This window comes from Oryza sativa, chromosome 5, assembly GCF_034140825.1.
Source record: "Oryza sativa Japonica Group chromosome 5, ASM3414082v1".
In the NCBI taxonomy this organism is placed as follows: Eukaryota; Viridiplantae; Streptophyta; class Magnoliopsida; order Poales; family Poaceae; genus Oryza; species Oryza sativa.
The window spans coordinates 16,419,096-16,433,149 of record NC_089039.1 but is presented as its reverse complement, the minus strand read 5'-3'; the positions used below and the strand labels follow the sequence as shown (position 1 = coordinate 16,433,149).

Genomic DNA, 14,054 nt, shown 5'->3' with positions numbered 1-14,054 from the left:
ACGGACATTTTTTCTAGCATAAAGAAAGAATTGTAATGGCATGGTTCTAAATAGGTGAATAGTAATGATATCTTTCTAATATGATGAATTTGCAATGGCATGGAACAAAATTAACCCTTGGTTGTATATAAGAAAAACGTACCGCGTCTTACAGTATAACCGTATTTATTTTTAAGAAAAAGGCAGTGTTTAGTTCCCTTCAAACTTCCAAAATTTTTGTCACATCAAATGTTTGGACACATGCATGGAGCATTAAATGTGAATGAAAAAAACCAATTGCATAGTTTGCATGTAAATTGCGAGACGAATCTTTTGATCCTAATTACGTCATGATTTGACAATGTGTTATGCTACAGTAAATATTTGCTAATGACATTAATTAGGCTTAATAAATTCGTCTCGTACACTAGAACGGATACCCTCATCTCAAACGGGCGGTAAGCCCCATCTCAATCGGGCACGGCGTCCGTCACAGGCTAAAAGTCACTGGTGTGAAAAGTAATCTCAATCGAGTAAATGGCCGTCACTGATGAACCTATCTCAATCGGGCCCTAATTGAAGCCCGTCACCGATAGCTTTGACCCAGTCTACCAGTCAAACTATAGCCTGTCACAGATGACCTATCTCAATCGGGCCACAAATAGAGCCCGTCACATATGACTAATAACCTCAATCGGGCCTAAACTAGAGCACGTCACAGATGATACTCATCTCAATCGGGCCTAAACTACATCCCGTCATAGATGACTACAGACCTCAATCAGGCCTAAACTAGAGCCCGTCACAAATAATACTCATCCCAATCGGGCATTAAGTACGGCCCGTCACAGATGACCATCATCTCAATCGGGCATTTAGTTATGGCCCGTCACAGATGAGTATAATCCAAAAAAAATTAATTTTGTTTTTTGGCTAGCCTTAGGCCTTTGCTAGCCATGCCCACTGTAAAAATGACAGAAACAAACACAGATATCCAATATCCCTAGCTCCCCAGCATCACCCAATCATACATATGCATTCACATACACAGACATCAATATATTTCACACAACCACACATTCACAACCATCTCATATTTCATATCCATTCACATATTTCACATCCATTCACATATTTCACATCCATGCAAATATTTATCATATTTCACTTGCAAAACTGAGTTAATTGGATCAAATATTTATTTAGCAAGTCTTAACATAAACATATGAAATATATACATAAATATAAGCATCACAGTTACATAATCAGTGTTCATCATTGCCTAAACATAAAAGTTCAACATTGTTCATCATTTTAGTTTAAGCCTAAACATTCCTTTGGGGTTAATTATTTCGCAGAGGATGAAGCTGGCTATCTCCTCGCGAACCTCCTCAAAGCTGGTAGGCAGAGACTTGGTAATTGTGCCCTACATTGTCATAATTCGAGATTAGTTGATCGATCATATATAAGTACTAAAATGTAGTTAGTCTATCACAATTGAGACCACCAACCTCAAACTCAGCCAAAGTCTTCACCTTTTCTCTGTACAGAAGGCGCATGTTGTGGCGCACATGGAATCCGCACTGGTCACCTATTTGTTGCTTCACCGGGAAGTCTTTTTTGTGGATGAGGGTGGCATGTCCTGTCTTCCTGAGGCCTTCTCTTTGCACGTATTAGGCCCACGCTTCATCTATCGCTAGTTGAATTGGGGTCCAATCATATGCATTCTTATCAATTCTGGAGTTCAGGTAGTGACATGTACTCCACTTAGGTGTTATGACCAGAAGGATCCAATGGACACTGCAGCATTAATGAGTAAAATGCACCAGCGGTCCTTAAACTTGTCAGGAGGTTTCACTTAGGTCTACGAACTTGCAAAACGCACATTAAGGTCCCTAAACTTGGTTTATTGTATCATCCCGGTCCAAAGCTGCGTTTGACCGTGGTCTTGCCTATGTGGCACGCCATGTGGACGATGACATGGATTTTTTTTATTTTTTCTCTCTTCTTCCTTCTTTTTTTTCTCTTTCTTCCTTGTTGAAAAGATGAAAATGCCTCATACACGTCATCGTCTTTTCATAAAAGAGAAAAGAGAAGGAAGAAGGGAGAAAAAATAAAAAAAAATCCATTTCATCGTCCACATGGTGTGCCACGTAGGCAAGACCACGGTCAAACGTGGCTTTGGACCGGGATGATACAATAAACCAAGTTTAGGGTCTCGATGTGCGCTTTGCAAGTTCGTGGACCTAAGTGAAACCTGCTGACAAGTTTAAGGACCACTGGTGCATTTTACTCAGCATTAATATAGTGAAAGTTAATTAAGTACTGAAGGAATGTGTCATGTTGTTGTCTGTATTTAGTGTTGATGAAAAAATTGAACACACCGGCCTGGGAGATCTGCTTAGCTCCTGTGCAGGTCCAAAGATTAATGAGATGCGGGTGTGCCAGTCAGTTTAATCCTGCAACTGACAAGATTTGCAAATAATAGATCAAACAGCCGATCGGCTGACAAGCCGATGGAGTAGTTCCAGCCGATAGCCGATAATAGCCGATGCCGATACCAGCCGATAGCGATAGGGTTTAAGCAATCAGCTATATGTCCAATGTAGATAACGATATAAAGGCAATCGGCTGATGATAATATAATATAGCAATATAATCCAGTAGAAACCAATCGGCTAACAACATGAAATAGTAGAACAAATATTAATCCGAAGGTTAAAGCACACATCGGCTGGAGGTCCGATGTCATAAGATCCACAAGATTAGATTAAGCAGTGAAACCTTTGTTGCCATCGGCTAAATCCAACTTATATGTATATGCAATCCCTACAAGCCGATGCAACGTCCAGATAACTTATCGGCTAGCACCCCGATAAAACATTAGCATGAACCTATCGGCTTAACAAGACTTATATTATCAACAACAATCTAGTAGATCGAACCTAACCGATGCAGCACGAGATTGTATATGATAATCTAATACTCGATGAGCCGATAGATATGTCTAATGTGATGGATATAACAAATCTATTTAGAACAGCATTATGATTGTAGCGATATATCGGCTAAGACAGGAGATCAGACCTAACCAAGACAGTCCCAACTAAATCGATGCATCTCTAAGCACAATGCAATTAGAGATAGAATTGAGATATCAGGTAGGCAAATATATCAACCAAACCAGAGCGATCCAAGAGATCGAATCGATGCAGCCTTGAACAACACCAACGTAGCCGACAGATTCACCAGGGCCCGACAGAATGTAGGACTTACCCCTTCGCTGGAGATCGAAAGCCGATGCAGCCCTGCGTCAAGTGCCCAAGTTCCGTCGGAAGATAAGTAAAAACCTTAGGGAAGAGGGTGGCGATGCGCCGAGAGTATTATTGATCGATAGATTGATAGATTACAGTGACCCCGGGTGTACATATTTATACCCATAGGAAGATACTAGTCCTTGTTGGACAAGAAAGAAACTAAAAAGGAAAAGATAAAGTCCTTATCGGACACTAAACACACTTTCCTAAAGATAAAAGGAAACTAACAAACTATGCCTAATTAATAGATAATTGTCATGTCGCATCCTTCTTGAACTCGAACTCTTCTAGATAAGCTTCCTTTGATTGATCCGACTCCACCAAGAACACGACATCGTGGCGACTTGACTCCCATCGGCTGATTCTAGAACTTTGAAGCCGATACTGACTCTAAACCGATGGTAACTTTGGGCTTACCAAATTTCACTGTTAACATTTAGATAACACACTTACTATTGATTATAGGCGCACATAATGTACTCCTTGTCTCGGCGGTACCACAAGGTGTCGTAGATGTAGTTGACCATTCCTTGACGGTCATTCTGGAGATTTGTGACAGTGACCACTTGTGGATCAAGGAAGGCAACTTTCGGTGCATTCTTCTGACACCATTGCCAACTTAACCTACACACAAGATAAACGATCTTGTAAGCGAGTTAAACCGATTGTTATTAGCAGATTGAGTTGGGCGACAATACTTACAAGGAGTAGCACTTAAGGAGGCTTGTGTCCACCGCTCGGAGCCTATAGAGGTCGAATAGATCCTTGAAGTCGACCACGATATAATTTGTTGGACCAAGGAATGGCTTTCCATCGTGCTCTCCAAGGATATCGGTAGCTTTATTCGGCCTCCTGGCATTAGATTTCTCCACGTAGTATACGTGAAGGTCCTTGCAAGCGGTGCCCATTGCAGCAATCACGTCATCTCCAACCAATGGCATGCCTAGTTGGAACTCCTGTGGAGCGACGTATTTCTTCTTGACCTCTTTGCCCTTAGTCTCTTCCTGGCCCTTGCCTAGATCTAGCTTCCTTGGAGCTAGAAGCGAGGCCTGCACCTTTCCTCCCCTTCCTCTCCCCTTTGCTTCGGGTTTATCGAGAGTAATTCTCTGAGGGGAAGAGTGTGTCTTCCTGCTCTTCTTCATCGGTGGGGGTTCATGAATCGCCTTGCTGTTGGCCTCCGTTCGGTCCTCCCCAAAATCCGTGTCGTACTGCAACTGCACATCGTAAGATTGTGCATGACGATCTTGAGCAGGAGGGGCTGAAGGAGCAGAGGCAGGTCTCTTTGGCGGACGACCGCCTGGTGCAGTGGTTTTCGATCGATATTCCTCCATTCAATCGAATCCGCTAGGTGTTTAAGCATACCGTCATTCCTTCTCTCCGTGGCATGCCAACGTACTAACTTCGCTTCGTTCGGGTTGGCAAAGATTCTCTTGAAACGATCAATGATAGGTAGATACCACACAACCTTTGCCGGACCACCCCTCTTTGACTTCTTTCCTTCGTCAGCACTTTTCTTTCGCTTGTATCGAGAAGCCTTGCAGACAGGACAAGCATCCAAGTCCGCATATTGCTTGTGGTACAATATGCAGTCGTTTGGACAAGCGTAAATTCTACGGACCTCTAACCCCAGTGGACACAGAACCTGCTTTGCTTCGTATGTCGTCTCGAGCAATGTGTTCTCACCAGGAAGCATAGCCTTCAAAATTCCTAAAAGATCTGTGAAACTCTTATCTGTCCATCCACTACTTGCCTTCAGCTTCATTAGGTCCAAGGTAACTGACAACTTAGTGTGTTTTGCTTTGCATCCAACGTACAGAGGTGTCTCGGAATCACTGACCAACCTGCTGAACTTCATGGAATCTCTCTCATTCTGGGCTGGGTCCTCAACGTCACGTAACATGTCTTGCAGCAGATCGTGATCCACATCAACCATTTCACCGCCCAATGGAAAAGGTATAAACATGTCATGCCCATCTTCATCTTCCTGATTATGCGCACCACTTCTGTCTGCTGCTGCTCCACTTCCTGATTCTTGCTCTCCATGCTTCACCCAACATGTATAGCCCTTCATGAATCCTCGTTGTATCAGATGTCTGTGTACAACCCCTTAGTTATCAAATATATTCTCATTCTTGCAATCTGCACATGGACAACACATGTAATCGTTGTTTCTTCTTTTCCTATCCTCCTTCGCGGCGTTCATAAAATTTAGTACACCATTTCTGTACTCCGGAAAATGACGTTTCACATTTGTCGCATACATCCAACTTCGATCAATTGCTACAAAATTAATAAAAAAAACAAATTAGAGGCACATCTTATAAGATCAGTATTGCTAAAGTAAGACGAGATGAAATTGCTCAATTAATGATTAATGTTACTCACTTGATTGCTCTATTTTGATCACTTTTGGGAATTTTCTGTTTTCCTTGGAAAAAACACAAAAAAAATCGCCCCCTACAGCCTCCCACCAAAATAGTGAACGGTGGGATACAGTTACACTAGGTGGTGGGGGTATTTATACTGTGCAACAAATATCTGTAACGGCCCTAAAACAATCAACCGTGACGGGCATACAAGTAATCTCTATCGGACCTTAATAAAAGCCCGTCAAAGAAGAGTGTCATCTGTGACAGGCATTAAACTTATCTCAATTGGGCCTCTAGTTGGAGCCCGTCACAGATGACCGTCATCTGTGACGGGCTTCTTTTAGGGCTCGATTGAGATATGGAACCCTTATCTCAATCGGGCCTCAACTATGGCCCGTCACAATAAGTGTCATCCGTGACGGGCTCTAGTTTTATGCCGATCTACCATGGCTGTGCGACCATATCTCAATCGGACGAAACTTCGGCCCGATTGAGATTACTTTCTTGTGACGGCCCGCAAATTCCAGTCTTGTTAGGGGCCGTCACAGATGGAAGGATCTGTACTAGTGGTAGTTCATAAGCGGAATCTGTAATTTGTTTTGTTATTAGGTTGTGTTTAGATCCAAAGTTTAGATCCAAACTTCAGTCCTTTTCCATCACATCAACCTGTCATACACACACAACTTTTCAGTCACATCATCTCCAATTTCAACAAAAATCCAAACTTTGCGTTAAACTAAACACAGCCTTAGTTTACGTTTAATACTTCAAATGTATGTCCGTATGCTTAAAAAAATTTTGGCCCTAGTGCATGGAAGCTGTTGTCAGACTGCAATTAAGAGGGCTAGCTCCGACCGTTTGATTCTGTCTGTTCTTCGATTAATGAGTTGTTCATCGAACCCTATGTGCAACAGTAGCTAGCTTGTATTCTGTCCAAACTATATATTCTATTTCATCGAGCTGCTAATATTTTATGTTTTGGCATAACAAACCGCCAATAATCTTCAAGCAAGTGAAAAAATATGGGAATTGATAGATCAAGAACAGGATCTCTGTAAGTCTCATGGCCATGCATCCGTCCCTTTCATCGAAAAACTTCGGATCAATTAAAAACTAAACATAGTTACAGAAAAAAACATTTAAAGAAAAAACAATTAAGTTTCTCTGTCTGTTGCAAAGATCCTAATATTATATTTTTCATGTAGTGATGAGCTTCCAATATATATTTTACGAAGAGTAAAGTTGATTTAACTATTTAATTAAGTAACCATGGTTATTACAAATGTGCTATATACACATCTATGTATATTTACGTGTAGTCATATCTATACCTATATATTAACTCAGCATTTTGAGAAATTTCTTATGTTAATGGGAAAAATCTGTCTATTTATATGAGTTGTTAAATAAAACATGCAAATGAAAATACCACATATTCTCAGTTTACAGTTTTATTGATTTAATTCAAAACTAAAAATTTATAATTAGCAACTTGTAACTAATATATGGCTTCTAATATAAACCTTCAAAATCATATTTTGAAAATAGCAAACATATCAAACAAATATTGATTTTTTATATTTAATTATAATATCGGTAATAATATTAATAAATGTGCAATGTATAGGTTGGTGGCCAGTTAGTATTAAATATATAATGGATGACTTCGCTAGGTGATAAAAGTTCTTATTGATTACTCCCTCTGTCCCACAAAGAATTTATTTTTCAGTTTTTGGATACAACGTTTGACTCTTTGTCTTATTTTAAATTTTTCTATGGTTAGTATTTCTATTGTTACTAGATGATAAAACATGAATAGTTCTTTATGAGTGACTTATTTTTTTTAGTTTTTCATAAGTCACAGAAACCTAAAAATAAAGTATTTGTAGGACGGGGGAGTAGTTAGCTAACCAAGAGGAACATGTTTATTTACGGAGTAGGAATAGTACTTCTGCTCCCATTTATTTTATTTTTGTCAATGGAGATGTCATGTCATGCATACACATGATCTGCAATTTAGTCAACTTCAGTGTACTATATGTGTAAGACAACAAAATATATGCATAAGACAAGATATTAGCATGTACAGTACATAATTCAAGATGCCGTTGAAATGCAATAAAATCAAGGCCTCCTTTGGAACGTACTCCCTCCATCCCATGAAAAACCAATCTAGTGTTGGATGAGACGTATCCTTGTCCAGATTCGTTGTATTAGGAAACGTCTCATTTAATATTATGTTAGTTTTTTCGGGGACGGAGGAAGCAGGATTCTTAAAATATATGAAAAAAGAAAGAAAAAACATTGTGTGAAATGTCACACCGTATTGAATCATACAAGAAATAATACTATAGGAATTGCTCAAAACATATGTTTGAATGTATCACAGAAAAACATAAGAAATTTCAAGATTATATGTTGATTTGTTGGGGAGAGAAAGAGAGAGAGACTGCATTGAAAATCTCAAAGGGATTTGAAAACGCATGCTAAAACTCCACCAAAAAATGGAGAAAATTTTTCCATCCTATGTTATTTCCTTTGAAGGTAATTAATCCTACAAACCAAATGACTCATATAGGAATTATTCCTTTGGATTGAATTTCTCTAGTTATCCTCCAAAATTCGTCCAATCCAAATGAGCCCGAAAAGTATAACTAGTTTATATATGATTGAGAAGAAAGAGTCACAACACATCTTTTATATGGGCATATTTTTCACATAAAAGTATAGCTACTTTCATGGTAAATTAATTACGGATCTGCTATAAATATGTCTCCATATTTTTCATGAAAAAATAGCCAGCGTATATTTATATTGTAAGTCCCAAAATTACATATGTAAATCCCTGAATTATATATGTAGTTATACTAATTTGCACATTAAATTAATTACAGTAGATTTATATTCTATTATAATTGCATTTCATATATTTTTACCTAAAAGTCTGTCGCCATATTTTTAGATAGGTCCATTATTTTTCTTTAATTTTGACGTTAATATGGTAGCGAGCGATGTTACGATATTTATTCGCCAAAGTCATCGACAACGCGCTCCATAAAGAGAGAAACAAAACATGCAGCTAGATGGAATAATAGTACTGGCTACGGGCTACCTAGCTATGACTAGGCGAAAGACAAACCATCTTATTAATTAATTAATTAATTAAACTCAAATTAACTGTGCTGCATGGCTATAGCTAGCTAATGGCTGCACAGGAATTTGACCAAACAAGGAGAAAGCTAACATGATAATTGGAACGAGAGATGTAGGAAGCGTATTGCCCACGTGAATGTCTCCCAAACAAACATTCACGTCGAGCCCTCCTCGATGGATCTCTATCGTCTCGCTCTCTCGATTAATTTGCTTAATTTGCTTAGGGTTTGGTAGCTAAGCTAGCTAGGGTTTCTTCTCGATTGGCAGCGTGTGTCCATTTTTAATTTTTTCCTTTCTTTCTTTCCAACGATCGACACAACTGCATGCTGATCTCGATTCTCATGTTCCATTATTGTGTTTGGACCCGTTCTCTCACTATCTGCTCGACAAGTGCGCAAACAAATCGCGCAGTGGAATCGTGTCAGTCCTGCTTGGTCAAAATGGGCGACGTGAGTAGCACACCATGTCAAGTATATGAATGAGGGCCAAGTATTTTCCACTGTTTTTTCTTTCTTGCTCTTTTGTAAGTTGTAATTGTAATTACCCTTTAATTTGAAAACATGTATGATGTGTTGGTGGGGATCAACATAATTTTAAATATTTTGGTTGGATGCATGTATGAAAACCGTTTGTGAGTACAGATTTTTACTTGAAAAATGGTTTCCTAATGTTGTAATTATATATCGGGTTTTCGAACGTTTTACAATAGATGTTAACATTCAAAGTTACATTTAGAAAACCGTATCAATGTCTGAAACAACACACACACACACACACATATATATATATTATAACTAGATGTTAATAGTATTTTCCATGAAACTGAAATAGTGTATATATGCAATAATTCTGTAGGGGCCGGGTTTCTTTCAAGTGAAATAGTGTACGTACGTAGTAAGAAATCAAAGGAAACCCAAATAAAATATGAAAAAGGCAACTATACTTTGTCAAGAATATTAGCTCACGACAACACCGCATGGAAGAAAACATGTTCCACTCTACTCCACTGCCTACGATTAGTCTTAATTAACTCCCTCCAACAACTGATCTCTGCGTTAGACTCTTCCAAATTGTAATTAATGTCACTAGAGACAAAGCTATATAGTTTTGCTGCTGCAAAGCAGAAGTGTACTGTACATGTCAACAACATTGCTCTGGCCTTAGCAGGTCCTACGACCAGCAAATTGCTGTTATTATTTCCATATCCATGGATGCTTCATCTCGTGCAGTGCACATGATTGCATGGTTTCTGTAAACTAATCGAGCAAAAGAATCTGGTTGCAGTGTGTCTGTCACAACTTGCAATACACATCTTGAATTTATTTGTCTCATGAGTTAATGCGCCCTTCTGAGAGCAGTGGTACGGTTTGATGCTGTCATGCAACTAAACCTACACCCTCAATTACTCCCTCCATATCAAAATAAGTACACCGTACAGGTCAAATCTTTAAGCTACATAGTTGCACTTATTTTGAAACTGAGGGAGTAAAAAAATACTAATCTATATTATCTTTTATTAAGTTAGAACCCACTAAATCTAAAGTTCAATATATAACCATGCCACATCAATATCCACTAGCAATAATTGCATATTAGCTCATCCAAACATGCAACATGCATAATCTATAATCTATTGAATTATACAAATCAATATGCAAGCATATCCTATCATCACCACTCACATTATTTTCGTTATATTTCAACATATATATCCATCATTTTTATAATAATTAAACCATATACATATCAATATATTCCGCATCAAAGGGAGGGTGTTATTTGTTCGTTTCATGGTTAGTACTGATAAACCCTGACATTTCATTAATTTTTTTTCTATCTTATGCTTCCTGCAATGCAAATCTTGGCCAACAATTTAATATTTCATCTACAATCTCCTATAGAATGTACTGAATTTATTTCTCTCCAAACATGGTTTCGTAAACCAATTTAATTTATTGTTAATAACTAATATCCTTTTTCTCCTACCTCGATTGATGAAAGAAAAATATATTGAAGATTATATTGCTTCATAATTAATTCCTGCAGCAAAGTGTGAGGAATCACCTAGTTTCTAACTATGAATCAAAACATTGGCATGTCCAGGTTTACAGATAAAAGTTGATTCATTTTTGAACGGAGGGAGTACTGAACAATGACTATGATAGCAAGGTATTCTTCTTCAATGCAAAAAGTAATGGAAACCTTTCTCTTATAAGAAATGGTTCAAAAATCGCTATTCCACCTTTTAGGTACTGTGAAAAGTGATACATGTGAAGATCGTGCATTTCAGTAGGTAAAATCTGAAAATTCCTACATATTTATTTCCAGCTACTTTATTGGATTATTACTACATATTATTTACTCGATCTACGAAAAATATGTTTGATTTTAAAAAAATTCTTCTATTGAATTTATTTAGTTTATTTATTAAATCCCTATAATCAAGGAGAACAATAATCTAGTGAATGATCTACTTTAAACTGGGTCATGTTCTGGTAGAACTAGTAGAAGGTGAGGCCTAACTAAACTTGAGGTGATATATTAATACAGTTTGTTTGTATATGCTCATCCTTACCATGCATTATAAAAAAAACAAATCTAGGTAAAACATAAAAATACATCTTGATTAATCCAGAAAGTTGAGAAACTAAAAATTTAAGTTGCATTAAATTTACATATATTAAAAAATTCTAGCCTATATATGTGGCAAAAGATATATCATGAAAAACATTGGTCTCGGGAGAAGGGAATTCTGGAGGGTCCTTGCCACAGCAGCAAACTCAAAAAAAAAACTATATATCATATATATTTGTATAGTTAATTAGCACTACTGCAGTCTGCAGCTGCACGCACGTACCCTTGGTATCACGCGACGGGGAGGAGTAAACTCTACACTGCTCCATCGATTCTTTGCTTCAAGTCCACGATATACTATAGTAATTTGTTTGCATCCCTAGCTAGTACACATAATTAATCAAGAATATTAATTATAACTAGTCTGTTTTATCTTTCCTTAATTATATATCTTTCACCGATCACCTCTATTATTCCATATAGCACGAGTCAAATCCGACCATCGATCACATGCATGCACGCATGCATGAATGCATATGGTGCATGCTGCAACCAATTAATCCTCCTGTCGTCGATCGCAAAGAAATTATTGATCAAAATCTGACAGGAATTAATGGTTTGGCGTTTGTACTGATAAGATTCTTCCTTAGCTAATTGACGGTGACTTTGATGATGCCCTTGTGTCCAATGGAAACATCGCACCTGTGCCCATCTCCATAGCTTGGTTAATCTCTAATTTAACTAATTAGAGCCGATCTGAAACCGTACTAGTCCCCTTTGTCTTGCAGCTGTCAGTGACAGATTATATGGGAGAAAGCGCTAGCATGTAGTATCGTTCAGATTAAGTTAGGTTTACTTTTTACCCTGTTACCAGATTAACTTTTGTTAGTTTTTATTAATTAACCTCTCTCTCCTGGTCAGGGGGGTTGGCATCTCTTGAGAAGCTAACCAACAGCAGCAAGTGATTAATTACCCCTCTCGCCTCGTGTCTCAACACCAGGCAGGCATGCCTTGTCGTCGTCGTTGTCCTCCGTTAATTAGTTTCTACTATACCCTACCGTGTCTGTGTGTACATGTGTCGCTGTTTAGGTTATAAATATAGCTCGTTTCACACTCTCATGGCGATTCCTTCATATTCTTAAGCTCAAGCTGATCAAGTGTGTACTAGCTAGTAATTAGTCCTATCCTATATACTATAGTAGCTGGGTTGCTCGGCTCGCCGGAGATCTCCGGCCGGCTGCCGGCGGCGGTGAGCCGGTGACACTAATCACATATCGATCGTACACGCGCGCGTATTACGTGTGTGAAGGAACATTAGATAGATAGAGAGAGAGAGGGGATGGGCGGTGGGTCGCCGTGCGCGTCGTGCAAGCTGCTGCGGCGGCGGTGCACCAAGGACTGCATCTTCGCGCCCTTCTTCCCCGCCGACGACCCCCACAAGTTCGCCATCGTCCACAAGGTCTTCGGCGCCAGCAATGTCAGCAAGATGCTCCAGGTATTGCACGAACACGTATGTATAAGCTAGGTCGTCATCAATGGCGGCGCCACCGTGCATGCAAGAGCTTACGTCGTCTGATGTGATCGTGTGTTCCCAACAATGCAGGAGCTGCCGGCGCAGCAGCGAGGCGACGCGGTAAGCAGCCTGGTGTACGAGGCGAACGCCCGGATGCGGGACCCCGTCTACGGCTGCGTCGGGGCCATCTCCTTCCTCCAGAACCAGGTGTCGCAGCTGCAGATGCAGCTCGCCGTCGCGCAGGCCGAGATCCTCTGTATCCAGATGCAGCACCGCGACGACGGCGCCGCCCACCAGCTGGACGCCGCCGCCGACCACCACCCGCTGCTGGATCAGCAGCAGCAACAGCAGATGGTCGTGGACGCCGCCGACGCGGCCGCCTCCTTCCTCGTGCAGAACGGCGGCGGAGGCGGAGGCCCCGCGGCGCAGCTGATAAGCGGCTACGGCTCGCCGGCGGCCGGCGGCGGCGGTGGCCATGGCGTGGTGCACTACGCGGCGGCGCAGGAGCATCTCAAGAGGGAGTCGCTCTGGACGTAGCTAGTCAGGTCAACGCATGCACGTTAGCTTGGCGTACGTGTAGCCGAGCCGTGCTAGACTGCTAGCTAGCTAGGGCTAGCTTTGAATTAATTAGGTCGGTAATTAGTTAATTCTGATGACTCTTCTGTTTTTTTTTCTCTTTTCCTCCCCAGTTTCTTGCTGTAGCGTATGTAGTGATGTACTTGTGATCCAAATCGAACTAGCTAGTTGGAGATCACTCTATTTTCATTGCGGAATTACTCTCTTCGATTATATAATTCTTGACGTTTTCAAAGAAGTTAGAGTTAAACTTTTATAACTTTGATTAGCTATAAATTAATTAATTAATTAATTAGTTTAAAGTAACGAGAAAAACACATATAGATTTGTCTTACAAAGTACTATAATAAAAGTAAAAATAAATTTATTTATTATATATATCATACTAGAAAAATATAGTCAAAAATATATTTTGGAGACGGTGCCATTGTCCAAAACGTCAAGAATTATGGAACTAGAGCGAGTACTAGAAAACTTCTGCAAGCTTTTGCTTCCAAAATTTTCAGATTTGTGATCATCAGATCGCCTCAAGATGTGTGCGTGAAGGGAATAAATTGCTAAAAAGAAATTTTC

General features: G+C 39.6%; 1 protein-coding gene across 1 annotated transcript; it reads left to right on the top strand.

Moving 5' to 3' along the window:
• The first annotated feature begins 12,524 nt into the window (after positions 1–12,524).
• LOC4338488 (LOB domain-containing protein 12) lies at positions 12,525–13,659 on the top strand. The gene is made up of 2 exons (XM_015783373.3): positions 12,525–12,887; positions 12,996–13,659. The coding sequence occupies exons 1-2, from the start codon at positions 12,732–12,734 to the stop codon at positions 13,440–13,442; spliced, it is 603 nt and encodes a 200-aa protein (XP_015638859.1). The 5' UTR covers positions 12,525–12,731; the 3' UTR covers positions 13,443–13,659.
• Positions 13,660–14,054: the final 395 nt, after the last annotated feature.